The sequence below is a fragment of the Epinephelus fuscoguttatus genome, linkage group LG19 (genome assembly GCF_011397635.1).
Source record: "Epinephelus fuscoguttatus linkage group LG19, E.fuscoguttatus.final_Chr_v1".
NCBI classification, from domain to species: Eukaryota; Metazoa; Chordata; class Actinopteri; order Perciformes; family Serranidae; genus Epinephelus; species Epinephelus fuscoguttatus.
Window position 1 is genome coordinate 38,256,846 of NC_064770.1, and position 14,385 is coordinate 38,271,230.

The 14,385-nt window shown below is 44.0% G+C and overlaps 1 protein-coding gene across 7 annotated transcripts in view; it reads left to right on the top strand.

The window, feature by feature from the left end:
* Positions 1-14,385, top strand: part of caskin1 (CASK interacting protein 1) — a 176,018-nt gene that overhangs the window by 104,016 nt on the left and 57,617 nt on the right. For all 7 annotated transcript variants that reach the window (XM_049561026.1, XM_049561030.1, XM_049561029.1 and 4 more), the window contains exons 3-6: positions 6,602-6,699; positions 7,141-7,286; positions 9,847-9,942; positions 10,033-10,163. In XM_049561026.1, the coding sequence (XP_049416983.1) occupies positions 6,602-6,699; positions 7,141-7,286; positions 9,847-9,942; positions 10,033-10,163 (471 nt within the window). The remainder of the gene's footprint in view (positions 1-6,601; positions 6,700-7,140; positions 7,287-9,846; positions 9,943-10,032; positions 10,164-14,385) is intronic.

Consider the following 14,385-nt stretch of genomic DNA (forward strand, 5'->3'; position numbering starts at 1 on the left):
TCAGCAAACACACTCACTTTGCAGCATGTTCTCATACATTATGGGTTGAGATTTGACACTCGATCTCTTAACTTACCGTCCTCGTCCTGGTTTTCCTCCTTTCTTAGAGATGGCTTTCTCAGCCCAAACAGCACTGCCAGCTTCAACCAAACCCAGGCTCCATACATGCGAGCTCCAGGCAGAAGCAATGCTGATACTAGCTTTCCTGTCACATTCACCATACTCTATTTCACACACTACATAGCATAACTACAATATAAGCTAAAGTTAAAGGAGCTAACTGGACTTACAGGATCAGCAAGCACACTCACCTTGCCGCATGGCCTCAAACAAAATGGATTCCAATAGGCCACTCCACACTTAAATACTTCCTCTTCCTGGATTTCTCCTGACAGGAAGTGGATCTCTCCACCTGATCTCAAGGAGTTATGTGCCCTGCTTAGTAGTTCCCCTGCTGGCCCCAGCTGACATTATTTCTTCTGTAATAGATAAACTGGCTGCATTTAATTGCTTCATCTGACATTTCCCTCACTGTCTTCCTCAAACTCTGTCCCGCACTCCGAGTTCCCAGGAGTGAGACAGTTGATCTTGCTATGAATCTACACCCCACGTCCACTGGACAAATCCTAGTCTTCCATCCTCGCTGCTCAGCTTCTGCTCCTAAGTCTGCATATCTAAGCTTTTTTCTTTCATATGCTTCTTCCACTGAGTCTTCCCAAGGAACTGTCAGCTCGATGAAATAAACTATCTGTTGACTCACTGACCACAACACTAAGTCAGGCCTCTGCCTGGTACAGACTATTTCCTGAGGAACAACAAGCTTTCCCCCTAAATCTACTTGCATTTCCAATCACAAGCACCTTCTAGGCGGCCACACCTTTGCCTCCTCACTAACTTATCCCTTCTGTATTTCTCTCCCTCACGGACAAACTGAATTACTAAACTCCTATCCTTAACACCTTCTGAATTCACCTGTCTTAGTTTCCCTTCGATGCCTGCAGCTAAACATTTCAACAACTGATTATGTCGCCATGTATATCTGCCTTGTGACAAGCTAACTTTGCAACCTGAAAAAATCTGCTTTAAAGTTTCGGTAAGTGAACACAATGGGCATGGGTCCTCATTTACCCACAGTTTTAGGTTCTGGGGTTGGTAAGACATCGTATGTAGCCCTATCAGGAATCTAATACGATTCCCCTACATACTCCACAGGTCCCTCCAACTAAGCTTCCTCATCTCTACACTTTCCAAATTCAACCACTGTCCCTGTTTAGCCTGGGCCACTACCTTTGCACACCTTACTATCTCTTCCTGTCTGCGTATCTGTTCTACAACCAGCTTTCTTTTATCTTTGAGGCCTGCTGTATTCCATACCGGTTTACCTGAGCCAAGCCCCAGGCCTCCCCGGCCAAACTGAACATTACCTACAATCTCTGCATGTCTAAGAGCTGCCTCTGCCTCCTGAACTGCCGATCTTGGGTTCCACTTCCTCCCCTTGGTTGGATTTGGAACCACACTCCTAACTACCACATCCTTACTCCCAGCTAACAAGAGCTCTGTCCTGACCTTGGTACATTTAAATTCCTCTGTTAAACTAGTTACTGGCAGCTGAAGTATCCCTTTTCCATACAATGCAACACTATTTAGGCATCTAGGAGCGCCCAACCACTTCCTAATGTAGGAGCTAACCAACCTTTCAATTCTCTCCACAACAGTTATTGGAATTTCATAAATTGACAGTGGCCATATTAACCTAGGATATAGCCCAAATTGCAAACACCACAACTTCAACTTTCCTGGAAGTTCTGATTTATCTATTCTATCCAATCCTTCAGCCACATCTTTTCTAAATTTCACCACCTGTTCCTTATCATTCAACTCTACATTGTACAACCTACCTAAGCTCTTTACTGACTTTTCCCTAATTGTTGGGATGTCCTCGTCATCTATGACAAACTTCCTATCACTTAATTTCCCTCTACATATCGAGATGCTTCTAGATTTACTAGGCTTGATTTTCATGCTGGCCCACTTGAGGTTCTTATTTACCTTCTCTAGTAGCCTCTTTGTACATGGCATTGTTGTGGTCACCAGTGTCATGTCATCCATGTAAGCCCTAACTGGTGGAAGATGCAACCATTCTGCCATCTCTCCCACCTACCACCCACTTAGAAGCCCTGATGATTACTTCCATTGCCATAGTAAATGCTAACGGAGAAATTGTACACCCTGCCATGATGCCTATTTCTAGCCTCTGCCAACCTGTTGTGAAACCTGCTGTACTTAGACACAACCTAATATCCTGAAAGTATGCTTTCACTAAGTTAACAACTACCTGTGGCACTCTGAAGTAGTCAAACGCACTCCAAATGAGGCTGTGCGGAACTGAACCAAATGCATTTGCAAGATCTAAAAATACTACGTGTAGGTCCCTTTTGTTAATCTTCGCTGCCTGAATCTGGTGCCAGATCATGCTAGTATGCTCTAAACACCCTGAAAAACCTGGTATTCCTGCCTTCTGCACCATGGTATCTATTAAGCTATTCCTTTCTAAGTAACTAGCTAGTCTCTGCGCTACTACACTAAAGAAAATCTTCCCCTCCACATTCAAGAGAGAAATCATCCGGAACTGGCTAAGGTCACAGACTCTTCTCCTTAGGAATGAGGACACCCTGCCCTACGCCATGCTCTTGGTATAATTTGTTTTTCCCAAACTATTCTTAGCTGTTTCACAAAAATTTAAGGGTATCAGGCGCACTTTTATAAACCCGGTAGGGGACTCCATTAGGCCCTGGGGCCGAAGAAGCCTTTGCACGCCTGACCACCTCCTGAACTTCCTTCCACCTAGGTGGCCTGACATCCATCTCATGCTCTATCACTCCTAATCGAGGGATATCAGGTGGGAACCCTAATATCCTATTCTTCTCCAAATCTGAATATGTGTTTCTCAAATATTCTTCAACCTCTAGCCTGACTGCTTTAAGCTGCCCTCCTTTCCTGGCTGAACAATCCTTTAACAAACTTAAAAGGGTCCCTGAAAAACCTGTCCTAGCATATTCCTTCTTCCTCCTCTTTTTCCTGAGATGCTCTGCCCTTCTAAGAACTGCTAGCCTGCTTCTCAACTCCTCTTGCAACACCTTAATTCCTCCCTTTCTTCTTCTGTAGCCTTTGTCCACTGCTTTCTTAACTGTCTCCTTTCCTTGACTAACTTCTCTATTTCTCTCTGCCGCCTAGACTTACCTGACTGTACCCTCTCACTCCTCTTTCTCTCATGCACCCCAAACCTCTCTACACCATATGAATACATTATATCTCCCATCTTTTCTAACCTTTCCATTGCATTTCCTCTAAGCCTACTCAAGATTACTGACAAATCTCTATTAACTATCTCCCATTCTTTACTGTCATTTGCTCTAGGCCATCTAACTCTAACCTTTGCTCCATGGTTCTCTCTCTGGCTAGCATACTGGCCTCAGTGTCACCTGCATCTTCTCTTACTACCCCCTCCTCTCAGTGGCAGCGTTACTGATATCCTGCGAACTGTGGTTTTCTACCTGCTGCTGGACCTCATCCGACTTACTCGACTGACTTCTTAGGAAGTACTGATCAATGCGGCTACTCTGCCCTTTCTTTGCCACACACTTCTTCTTTCCTGATGAGTTCTGAGGCCTCTCACTGATGTTACTTTCTGCCAGCCGCAAGGACAAACCTGAAGCATCTTGTTCTCAACTGTGCTACTTTTATCCTCTACAGATGCGCTCACCTTGCCCTGACTGCTGCTAATTCTAGCACTGGTGGATAGGTCCGTGCCCCTATCCTTCACTGAGTCACAGATCCAAGTCATAGTCGTGTCCGCTCCAATGTCTGTTACCGTAATCCACCTGTGAGTCATCTTCCACCCTGCTCTCGCTGACTCTTGGGGTATTTTTCCTATGTTGGCTGTAGCTAATTTTTGGTTGTAGTAAGGCTGCTAGGCCTCACCACTGCTACCATGGGTTGCTCACCCATGCCAGCACCATTGGGGTCTTTTCCCTCCTGTCAGCTGTCTTTCCAAGCGGTCACATGGTCTTTCCCTTGTTGTCAGCTGCCCTGTTCACAGCAGTCACTAGCTGGGCTAGTTCTGAATTCAAATAAACACAAGAAGTTTGTGCTCTAAAAAAAAAATAAATAAATAAGTAAATAAATAAATAAATAAGAAGGGATCAGCACTCAGTGAATAACCTCCTAAGCCCTACGACAAACTATTATGGCAAGGCTTAACTATACAGACCAATGAGCAGTGATAACTAACATGTCTTTGGGGTCATCGGGTGGGAACCTCCTTTCACCGGTGTTTCGCCTAGTTGGTCCCACGACACCTCCAGGAGGCTAGACAGTGATCTCTGGCGTCCCAGAGACACTCCCAATGCCAGGTCTCACTGCTCCCCACACTAACCTAACAACCTCCTTTACCTTACCTATATTACCACAGAGGAGGTAGACCCAGGAGGGAAGCCTTGTTAGGCTATCACACTCCCCGCCGGGTTAGGCTGTACAGTCTACCTCCCCAAGACGAGCCCTCACAACAATGACACCTCCAGGAGGCTAGACAGTGATCTCAGCCCAAACAGAACAGCACTGCCACCTTCAACCAAACCCAGGCTCCGTTTATGCGAGCTCCAGGCAGAAGCAATGCTGATACTACCTTTACTAGCACATTCACCATACTCTATTTCACACGCTACATAGCATAACTACAATGTAAGCTAAAGTTAAAGGAGATAAATGAACTCACAGGATCAGCAAACACACTCACTTTGCAGCATGGTCTCAAACAAAATGGATTCAGATAGGCCACTCCACACTTAAATAACCTTCCTCTTCCTGGATTTCCTCCTTACATACACATGGCTTTCAGCCCAAACAGCACTGCCATCTTCAACCAAACCCAGGCTCCATACATGCGAGCTCCAGGCAGAAGCAATGCTGATACTAGCTTTCCTGTCACATTCACCATACTCTATTTCACACACTACATAGCATAACTACAATATAAGCTAAAGTTAAAGGAGCTAACTGGACTTACAGGATCAGCAAGCACACTCACCTTGCCGCATGGCCTCAAACAAAATGGATTCCAATAGGCCACTCCCACACTTAAATACTTCCTCTTCCTGGATTTCTCCTGACAGGAAGTGGATCTCTCCACCTGATCTCAAGGAGTTATGTGCCCTGCTTAGTAGTTCCCCCTGCTGGCCCCCAGCTGACATTATTTCTTCTGTAATAGATAAACTGGCTGCATTTAATTGCTTCATCTGACATTTCCCTCACTGTCTTCCTCAAACTCTGTCCCCGCACTCCGAGTTCCCCCAGGAGTGAGACAGTTGATCTTGCTATGAATCCCCTACACCCCACTTCCACTGGACAAATCCTAGTCTTCCATCCTCGCTGCTCAGCTTCTGCTCCTAAGTCTGCATATCTAAGCTTTTTTCTTTCATATGCTTCTTCCACTGAGTCTTCCCAAGGAACTGTCAGCTCGATGAAATAAACTATCTGTTGACTCACTGACCACAACACTAAGTCAGGCCTCTGCCTGGTACAGACTATTTCCTGAGGAACAACAAGCTTTCCCCCTAAATCTACTTGCATTTCCCAATCACAAGCACCTTCTAGGCGGCCACACCTTTGCCTCCTCACTAACTTATCCCTTCTGTATTTCTCTCCCTCACGGACAAACTGAATTACTAAACTCCTATCCTTAACACCTTCTGAATTCACCTGTCTTCGTTTCCCTTCAATGCCTGCAGCTAAACATTTCAACACCTGATTATGTCGCCATGTATATCGGCCTTGTGACAAGCTAACTTTGCAACCTGACAAAATATGCTTTAAAGTTGCGGTACGTGAACACAATGGGCATGACGGGTCCTCATTTACCCACAGTTTTAGGTTCTGGGGGGTTGGTAAGACATCGTATGTAGCCCCTATCAGGAATCTAATACGATTCTCCTCCATACTCCACAGGTCCCTCCAACTACATTACAGAGAAATACAAACCGTACTAATGAACCTTCATTAATATAGGCCTATATTTTATCTCCAAGTGCACGTCACACACTGAGCGAGCCGCCTGTTAATGACGCTGTGGGCTAATGGGCATGTAGCTACTTCCATGTTTCAGATGATACGTCATGTTTGTAGTCGACCAATGAAGATGAGTTTACATATCACCTTGGGTTCGTCCTTCACCTTCTCAAAACGATCCCACACTTTGGATTTCCTGCCCGACATGTTATTAACTAGCCTGTGGAATAACCGCAGGTACCAGCCCTGGAAATTAACCTGACGAGGACACTTCCTGTGTCTGTCCTTTCAAAGTAAAGTCACACATGGTCCAGTCATATAGGTTTGGATTTATTTTGACAAGACGCGGCTCTGTTTAGAGTTTAACATTTTTTTTGTTTGTTTTGTTTTTCCTGCGATTAAGCGACCGATGAAGTCTGGCCGACTAACATTTGGTCGACTATCAGGGGGCAGGCCTACCTGCATAAGTGTAATCCACAAATGTAACCATAATCTGTGTGTGTGTGTGTGTGTGTGTGTGTGTGTGTGTGTGTTGTAGGTTTTCTCCGCTGCATCATGCGGCGCTCAACGGGAACCTGGAGCTCATCACTCTGCTGCTGGAGTCACAGGCTGCTGTCGACATCAGAGACCACAAAGGTGAAGGGAACATATAGTATCTATGTCTATCTTTATGTGTGTTAATATATTTTGTAGGCTTTTTGTTTAAAAAGTGCAAGAGTTTTAAAACCATCATGACTACAATGATGTTAAATTGACCACATAATAAATGGTGACACTCTCATACCTGTGACATGATTGTGTAAAACATTATAATACTCACAGTACAGTCATTTTACACTCTGTGCACCTGTAGGTTCCCTAATTAAAGGTAATTTACGGTGTGTTAATGTGCATAATTATCGGGTGTGCACACACACACCTGCACACAAATATAGAAAACGTGTATGACACATCAGAGGGAAGAGTGAGGTTTTGGTACAGATAAAGCTGGGATCAATAACAACACTTGTCTCACTTTGTGACAGATATATGGCCTGTGTGTTCACACTGTGTGTGTGTTCCTGTGTGTGTGTGCAGGTATGCGGCCTCTGCACTACGCAGCCTGGCAGGGGAAGGCGGAACCCATGAAGATGCTGCTGAAATCTGGTTCGTCTGTCAATGGCCAGTCAGATGAAGGACAGATTCCTCTCCACCTGGCGGCGCAGCACGGCCACTATGACGTGGTGAGTGACATCACTTCTACCGGACACGGAGCTCGCAGCGGAGGCTCACGGCAGGAAACATGAGGCTGACTGTGCCACGGATCAGCTGATCGTCAACTGATTTCCTTGTGTACTAACTTGACATGATTCAGATGATGAAGTCATCTATCATGATTCATAATTTAATTCAGCGTCCCTTATTTCTGAAATAACAGAATCAGCTGCTACAGAGGCTGAAATCATTTATTGTTATCACTGATTGTTGGAGCCTTTAAAGTTGCTTTAATCAAATTCATTACAATAACAATGAATAAAATCACAGTATGACTCTATGACGTAGAGTTATCACCACCTCTGCCAGTCCTCACAGTTTGTAGAACTCCTTGAGCCTCTTTCAGATCATCGTTTTTGTTTTCTGGCCCCCAACTTTACAGTTTTGGTTTCCGGCTGTAGCTCAGGAGGCAGAGCGGTCATCATCTGATCGGAAAGTTAGTGCTTTGATACCTGGCCCTTGTCAAGTTACTAAACCTGCTGAATTGGGCACTTTTCGTCCTCCATACCTGCCATCTCCTCAGCCCATTCAGTAATTTTCCATCCACCCTGCCTTGTGACCACACCTACCTGCCAGCCGATCTCCTGTCCACTCGTTTTCCGATCCTGTTGGTCCATCACGCCCACCTCATCAGGCAAACGCCGCTCACCCGTCACTATAAAGACACACGCTTCACAGACACTCCTCGCCTGATTGTTCTTTACCTCATGTAAGACGATCCAGTGTTTGTTTCCGGACTATTTCCTTGGTATCGACCCTTCTCATCTCTGATTCACCTGCTTCGTCTGCTCCCTGGTAATCCACTCTGCCCTCCGTCTTCAATCACGAGTTTTTCCAATCTTCTATTGTCCAGTTTTGGTGAGAAAACCCGTGTGAATTGTAGCCTCAGTTTCCTGTTGTTAGCTGACAGGAGTGGCACCTGGTGTGGTCTTCTGCTGCTGTAGCCCATCTGCTTCAAGGTTGGACAAGGTGTTGTTGCTTCAGAGATGCTCTTCTGCACACCTTGGTTGGAACCAGTGCTTATTTGACTTCCTGTTGCCTTTCTATCATCTTGAACCAGTCTGGCCATTCTCCTCTGACCTCTGGCATCAACAAGGCATTTTGGCTCACTGGATATTTTCTCTTTTTGGGACCATCCTCTGTAAACCCTAGAGATGGTTGTGCTGAAAATCCCAGTAAATACTCAGACCAGCCCGTCTGGCACCAACAACCATGCCACGTTCAAAGTCACTTCAATCACCTTTCTTCATCATTCTGATGCTCAGTTTGAACTTCAGCAGCTCGTCTTCACCATGTCTACATGACTAAATGTGTTGCTGCCACATGATTGGCTGATTAGCTATTTGAACAATTGAACAAGTGTACCTAATAAAGTAGCCAGTGAGTGTATATTGCAAAGAGCTGAGTGTTTGTCCATAGCTGAGTTAAAGAGAATCCCTCCCTGTACAAGAGGAGCACTGTGACATCGAATGAAAGGAAAAGCTTGGTTAAAGTGGTAAAGGACTTAGAGGGATAAATTCCCAGCAGAGGAATTAGTTCATTGTGCTTTCTAATGCACCTTAAAAATGGAACAAATTAGAAGAACACGCTAAATTAGATTCCCCCGTCTCTGATAAAAACACTGTCTCGCCGTACTTGTTGTTACAGCAAGTGTCTCTCAAGTCCCGTGTGCGCCTCGCTGGATGTTAAATGATTCATTTTTTAATCTGTGGACTGTTTCAGTCTTTCTAATTTTTTATTTATTTGGCCGTGCACACTGGGAGCAGCTGTGGATTAGAGCTTCAGCCCCAGAATGGTAGCCTGTATAAATCATGGTTATTTAATCAAATAGAAGCAGTTGGTCTTCAGCGTTGGAGCCTGTGAATGCCGAGCGTCGCTCTCCTCCAGGGTATGTTAGCTGCTGTGGTGAGTCTGCTATATTTCATTGTTGATGCTTTGGCGAGCCTGCAGCAGCACTGCAGTGTTTCATCCCAGACTGGAAAAACCTCTGAGATGGAATTTTCTGTTACGTTTTGTTTCTTAACCGGTTTTTCTTAAAGCCTTTGAAAAAATGGGCACTATGTAGACCTACTGAATGTAACAGTCACCATATTGCAGAGAAGAAATTGTTCAAGTAAAACATTTTACACAATTGCGGTTGTAACAGTTTGCTGCCATCCCTCTCTTAATCATTACTATACTGTGATTCTGTTTAGCAAACACAAGGTTAGCTAAGGTACCTGTCTCAAACATGCCAAACACTGATTTATGACATGAAGCTGCTTTATTGTTTTTATTAGTAGTTTTAATCTTGTGGTCCGTTTGTGTGGAAGAGGAAGAAACCTCTGTGGATAATTCAGCTCCCAGTAAAAACCTCCTGAACAATTAACACTAAAGGAATTCTAACCGGGAGAAGTTTTAGCTGGTTGCAATCTGCAGTCCTCACCACTAGATGTCACTAAATCCCCTTAAATGTTACACACAGAACCTTTAAAGGGTTAATATCCATCCTTCTTTTCTCATGTGTTGTTGTGTGTTTACTGTCTCCAGTCGGAGATGCTGCTGCAGCACCAGTCCAACCCGTGTATCGTGGATAACGCAGGGAAAACACCTCTGGACCTGGCCTGTGAGTTCGGCAGAGTCGGGGTAAGAAGCTGATTTTAGTCGCAATTCAAAAACATCAGCACCTGAAGACGATCTACAGAAATGATCAAGTGTGTGTGTGTGTGTGTGTAGGTGGTCCAGTTGTTGCTGTCCAGTAACATGTGTGCTGCTTTGCTGGAGCCCAAAAAAGGAGACACCACCGACCCCAACGGGACGTCTCCCCTCCACCTGGCCGCCAAGAATGGACACATAGACATCATCAGGTACACTATCCTTCTATCCTTGTCAGGACCCTGACTGACGTAATGCATCCCCTAGCCCCTTACTCTAAGGGACTGCTCAATATTTATGGGGGGTGGGGGTGAGGGTGCAAAAAAGGGGGAGGCACGGGGAGGACCTTATGTTTTTTATTTTGGCTTAGGGGAGCAGCATACAAATATAAATGGCTGTATTACGATTTTTGTTAACACTGATCTTTTAAAGAAAAGATGCCTTTCAAATTTTGGTGATTTTCCAAATTATGTGATAATTTTTGGAGATAAATTTTGTTAAAGAAAACATGTCAAATTTGGGTGATTTTGCAAATTTTGGCGATGTTATTTTGAGGTAAATTTCAGTGACTTTTAAAGAAAGCATGCCTTCCAAACCCATGCATTTTTTCCGTAAAAATTTTTATAAAATTTTTTAAGGCCTCTGTCAGAAAAAACCCCAGACCAAATCTGATCTTAAATTAATGATATTTTATAAAAATCACTTTATTCCTCGTCTCCTTTAAAATTTTGGACAAAAAAAACCTCTTCACTCAACCAGCATGAACAACAAGAGCAAAAATCTGAGGCTTTTTGTCAACCGCAAAATTTGTTTTCAACTTCTAACTTTCAAGTATCAGAGGGTAAATTTTATAAATCTAATAACTCATTTATGGCAGAGGGAGGGTTATTTTTTCTCCAGTCACCCAGGGAGTCTCAGGGGAAAATATTTGTAGCTTCAGGAAGGGTCACACCCCAGCCACCCCCCTCCTCTGATAAGTAAAGAACAGTCCCTAACCCTAACCCATCACAGCTAAATGCCTAACCCCAACCCTTACCCTACACCTAACTGTAACCTGAACCCTGAAACCAAGTCTGAACCCTCAAACAAGCCTATCAAGAAGTGAGAACCAGCCAAAATGTCCTCAACCATGTCTTTTCAACCATGTCCTCACTCTGTTGTTAAATTGTTTGGTCCTCACTATGTATCATGTACAAGTACACACACATACACACATCCATCCTAGAGGTTCGTCTCACACACACCACCTCTAATGAATCACAGAGTTTAAATGTCCTCCTGAGCTCTCTGAGAAAACAGATAAATAACACAACAGGGGAACAACCTGATCCGATTAAGTGAAGGAATAATGGAGCAAGTGTGTTGCCGTAGAGAGACGGAGATGATTCATCAATCAGATTCTCCTAAATAGGTTTTCAGACACACAGACAATCACAGATCTGCGTGGCACTCAGTCTCGCTAAATGTCAAGTGGTTATAATCTCATCTCGACGGGGACGCACGTCTAATTTTTGTTTATATTTTCACAAAAGAGCATCATGGCAGAGTGACTTTTGTTGCCGTGGTGATGTCAGCGTTCAGCTCGAAGCTCTGGGATGAGAGATCCCTGCAGAACTGCGCGCCATGGCAAATAAACACACGCCACAAAGTCTATTTTTCCTCCCATCGCTCTCAACCACTTTTAAGTAACTCTGGACTGTATATACGTGTGTGTGTGTGTGTGTGTGTGTGTGTGTGTGTGTGCAGAGGTTTGCAGACACAGACGGAGAGGACAGGGGAAGGAGAGAGACAGTGAGAGATGAGAGAAGGCTGCAGTTGAGGGAAGATAAGAGAAAGAGAGGAGAATAAAGCCTGTCATAGCTGATAGAGCAGAGCGCCTCTCTACAAGTGACACTGATAAATGACGGTCATCATTAGGCATGGCCAGCAGTCTGTGGAAGACACACACTCACATAAACACACACAAACACAAACACTAAGTCAGGAGAAGTTAGAGGGAAATATAATGTGTGTTTGGCAGCTTTTCTCCAGTTTATCTTTCAACCCTGTGTCCTTTTCTGTGACCCTGTCCTTTAAAGCTGGGACTCCTCAGGGACCCCTCCAGTAAACTGACTGAGTGACATATTTTATGGATATTTCAGATTATATTCAATAACCAAGTAGTGAACTGCAGAAAGTTTTTGGAAAACGAGAGATTAGGATGAATTTGGGCAGGTTGTTTCCTGTGAATACTGCATCTAATTTTAGGAACTTCTTATATCAATCAATGAAACCATTGTTTATGCAGAGAAAACTGACTGAGCATTAAGCTCTTTACAGCAATTCCCTGAGTTCACATTCAATGAGCAAGACAGATACAAATATATGAAAAAAATCACAATTAAGTAATGAAAAAAGTCCATAAAAACAAATAAGTCGCAGCAATGTCTATCAAGAATTATGAACAGCAATAAAACAATAATAATAGTCTGACTGATTGTTGACTGTTTCTGGGATGGTTCCTATTTTTGGCAGTTTGTAAAGCTCTGTTTAACTGGCCAGTGCCACACGTCCTCATGAACAGAATAGATCGTTGGCAAATGACTGCCAATGACCATAGGAGAGTACAAGTGACAGGCACATGTGCTCATAGAACTGGAGTCACATCCAGTAACTACTAATTAACATTATAATGACTTTAGTGTTCTTTAATCTCAGACATGTTAGGATGTTACATACCGTGACAAACTTCCACCTTCCTCAGAAGTGTCACTTGGTGGTGGTTGTGATGCATCTTTATCAGCTGATCTGTCAATCAGCCAATATTAGGGAGGCGTGAGTCACGCCACCTGCTATCCGTCCGCCACCTCTCCAAGATGCTGCTCCAGGTGTGGGAGAGTATTTGTCCTCCGACAACAAATACCGGCGCTGGATCAGGGAGCAGGGCCCAGGGACAATGAACAGGGACGAGGGGGCGTACATGCTCTCCCACACCTGGAGCAGAATCCTGGAGAGGCGGCGGATGGACAGCAGGTGGCGTGATGCCTCCCTAATATCGGCTGATTGACAGATCAGCTGATAAAGATGTGTCACATCCACCACCAAGTGACACTTCTGAGGAAGGCAGAAGTTTCCGCCGAAACATGTCACGGTATGTAATATACTAACATGTCTGAGATGAAAGAACACTAAAGTCATTATCATAAACTAAAGACATAATGAACACCACTGAACTACTATTTAACATTGTTTGTTTGAGACACCAACACTACTTGGTTACCCGTCCATCCACCCTGAGCTCCTCTGAACATGAACTTCATCGCTCATTTTATTCCAATACCTGACTTCCTCCTTTTCTCCCGTCACAATTGCTAAAGCCATTAAATTTACCACATAACAATAAACGTAGATATAGGTTGTAATAAGTTGCTTGCACAGATGATCCTGCCCTATACTGGATAAAAGTAAAGTATTCAGATCAGGGCTCGACAGCACGAGCATTTCACTCGCATTCGCGACTAAAATAGGTGTGTGCGAACTGTAAAAAATATTTAGGGGCACATGTGCGCATAAAAAAATCAGCCAAAGCAGCCTATATTTTTGTCAATAAAAAAATATGATAATCTAACCGCAAATGTTGGAGGAACTCCAGCCGCCTTCCCTCTTCCCTCTTCCCCGTGTGACACGGTTATGGGCGGTTTTCCAAGCCACTGTCGGCACAATGAATATAAGTCCCACTGTCGGCAGGGTGGAAATAAGTCAAAGTGTGGCGGAGACGAGAGATCGGGGAAAGCGTTGGACCTCCGGGGAAGCCTGCTCCGTTCTCCCCGCAGTTAGGGACCGTTCGCCACGGTACCGCTGCTGGGCAGGGTGGAAATAAGTCCTGCAGAGTTTCAGAGGACCTGGAGAATGTTTTAGGATAGTAATAACATTATATAAGATAATCATATTGCAAAGATAATATATATAAGATAATAACATTAAAGACAAAATTAAATTGTAATACTTTTTCAAAACTTGATGATTTTACCTTTCTGTACATTTTGTATACAAATTCATTAAATAATTTTGCTTGTAAATGTCTATTTGCATCATGTTTATTACGGAAAACACATTATTTGATCAATTTACATTGTGCCCCTAAAGTTCTTTGTGCGCTCCTTACTTAGTTAGCATCAAGCCCTGCAGATTACCAACCTGTACCAAGAAACTGCTGCTGCAGGGGAGAGGGCAATGATACTGATATGCAAATTACAGATAAACAGAGTCTAAACAGAAGATAAAATGTTGTCAAGGACTTGATCGCTCCCTATAACCTGTTAAGAACGCAGAGGTGTTTGCACAAATATGCCAGCCCAACATTTGGATGAGGACTTGGAGTGAGGATTATATGTAGGCCCACAGCCAAGGCCTGTTTCAAGCTTGGTCTCATTCAAGGTCTCGGTGTAGGTGCTG